At 40.0% G+C, this 1,959-nt stretch overlaps 1 protein-coding gene across 1 annotated transcript in view; it reads left to right on the forward strand.

Annotated features, from left to right (window-relative positions):
* The window catches only part of PHTF1 (putative homeodomain transcription factor 1), a 57,323-nt gene extending 56,327 nt beyond the window's left edge, over window positions 1-996 (forward strand). The window contains exon 18 of the mRNA XM_007949061.2: window positions 976-996. Within this exon, the coding sequence (XP_007947252.1) occupies window positions 976-996 (21 nt within the window). The remainder of the gene's footprint in view (window positions 1-975) is intronic.
* Window positions 997-1,959: the final 963 nt, after the last annotated feature.

A 1,959-nucleotide genomic window follows, 5' to 3' on the forward strand; every position in this document is an offset into this window, starting at 1 on the left:
CCTTCCTTCTGAGGAGTGGCTGGTGAGTTTGAACTGCCAGCCTTCTGGTTAGCAGTCAAGTGCCTTAGGCACTATGCTACCAGAGGTCCTAGTCATAGTCTTAAAAAGTAAAAATTACATAATAATTTCTCTTCACACTTTTGTGTGTGTGTGTGTGTGTGTGTGTGTGACTGGCCTGGAAATGACTCTTGAGGTAAAGAAACAGGCCTTTTGATTGGTGGTCCACAGGCTTTTCAGCTTAGGTTTCCTCATTTTATACAATAGACTGCTTTTGACTAGAACAAAAAATCAAGTGTGAATGTCATGTCAGTTTAATAGCTTGGGCTGGGTAAGGGCCTTCCTCTGATCTAGGGAGATGTCCAGAGGGAGAATGAATGTAAAAACTGAAAACACAGTATGCCATTTTTGACCTGGAAGTTTTTAATGTTTTTTTTTTTCCCCCCATGGTGTTCCATGGGAGCTCTGGTGGCATAGTGCCTAAGGTATTTGACTGCTAACCAGAAAGCTGGTGGTTCAAACCCATCAGCCACTTCTTGGAAGGAAGACTGGGCAATCTAACTTCAGTAGAGATGTTGTTGTTATGTGTTGTCAAGTCAGACCTGACTCCTAGCAATCCCTCCTTGGGTTTCTGAGGCGTTATCATTACGGAAGTAGATTGCCCAGCTTCCTTCCAAGGAGTGGCTGGTGGGTTTGAACCCCAGCCTTCTGATTAGCAGTCAAATGCCTTAGGCACTATGCTACCAGAGCTCCTACTGCCTTAGAAACCCAAGGAGGGGTCGCTATGAGTCAGAACAGACTAGACGGCAGTGGATTTTTTTTTTTTTTAATGGTGTTCCATGGTTGCTTTTGTCATAATTGATATCTTTTTTTTTTTCCTTCTGTAAAGGGTTCTTGGTTTGTAGTCATGTAAAAGTACCTATAAATCCCCACCTGTTTGTCTAAAACTAACCTATTTTGATGATTTTCTTTTCTTAGCTGTGGAAAATTAAGTCATAAGCCGAGTCATTTGCCTGGACTCTCCCCTTGCTGGCATCGGTACTTGCTGATACAGGAAAGAGATGACTGCAGAAACAGTGAGCTATCACCTGCTTGTTCCCATGCAGAGGTGCCCTCAGTGCCACCAGTCTTTCCAGTGGTGTTGTCAGAGGAACAAAATCTCTTCCACCTGGGGGTGCATACTGAAAACATCTGTGGTTTTGAAGCCATATGAATAGTCAGAAGACTAAAGGCTATGTGTTATGGTAACACAAAAAAATAACTAAGTTAGGAAATTTATCCTGGGCACTTCAGTGCTGTTATATTTACATGGAAATAGCCTTGTGGGTAACTGTGGTAGATGCCCAAAGATGAGGCAAATACCCTTCGTTGGATATACACAAATTCAGTACTTTTTCTATGACAACCTATGGAATTAGAGATTTCACTTCTCTAGCAAAGAGAGATCAAATTTAAACTATTCTAGGTTGAATCCGAATAAAAGAACAGTACTGGATAATTGTAGTTTCTAGGCTTTTTTGTTGTTGTTGAAGGAAAAATGTAACCTTTTAAACTACAAGTTCTATGTAACTATGGAGAAAGTTTTAATTACCTTATAATTTTGAAGTTAATCCTAATGTACAATTATTGATAAGAGTTGTGCATATACTAGGTCATGTAATTTAGCATGAGAAATTTAAGTATATGCCTACTCTTCCATGTCTATCATACAACATGGTTTCCAGGTAGATTGTTTGAGCTATTTCCTATCATAGTACGAAGTGAAGTGTTAATAGTTTGTCTGTGGTGCAACTTCATGTATCAAACCCTCAGTACAATTTCAGACCTTCAGCATCTATAATCAGCTGAACTGTGTCTTTGAGGATTTAGGTCCTCTCACCCCCATTCCCTGTTATACATGCATACATCCATATATCAATGAAACTCACCTTTACTTGTGACTCTGGCTCATTAAGTTACCAG

This window comes from Orycteropus afer, unplaced genomic scaffold, assembly GCF_000298275.1.
Source record: "Orycteropus afer afer isolate SDZICR_OR568_19922 unplaced genomic scaffold, OryAfe1.0 scaffold00010, whole genome shotgun sequence".
Taxonomy (NCBI): domain Eukaryota; kingdom Metazoa; phylum Chordata; class Mammalia; order Tubulidentata; family Orycteropodidae; genus Orycteropus; species Orycteropus afer.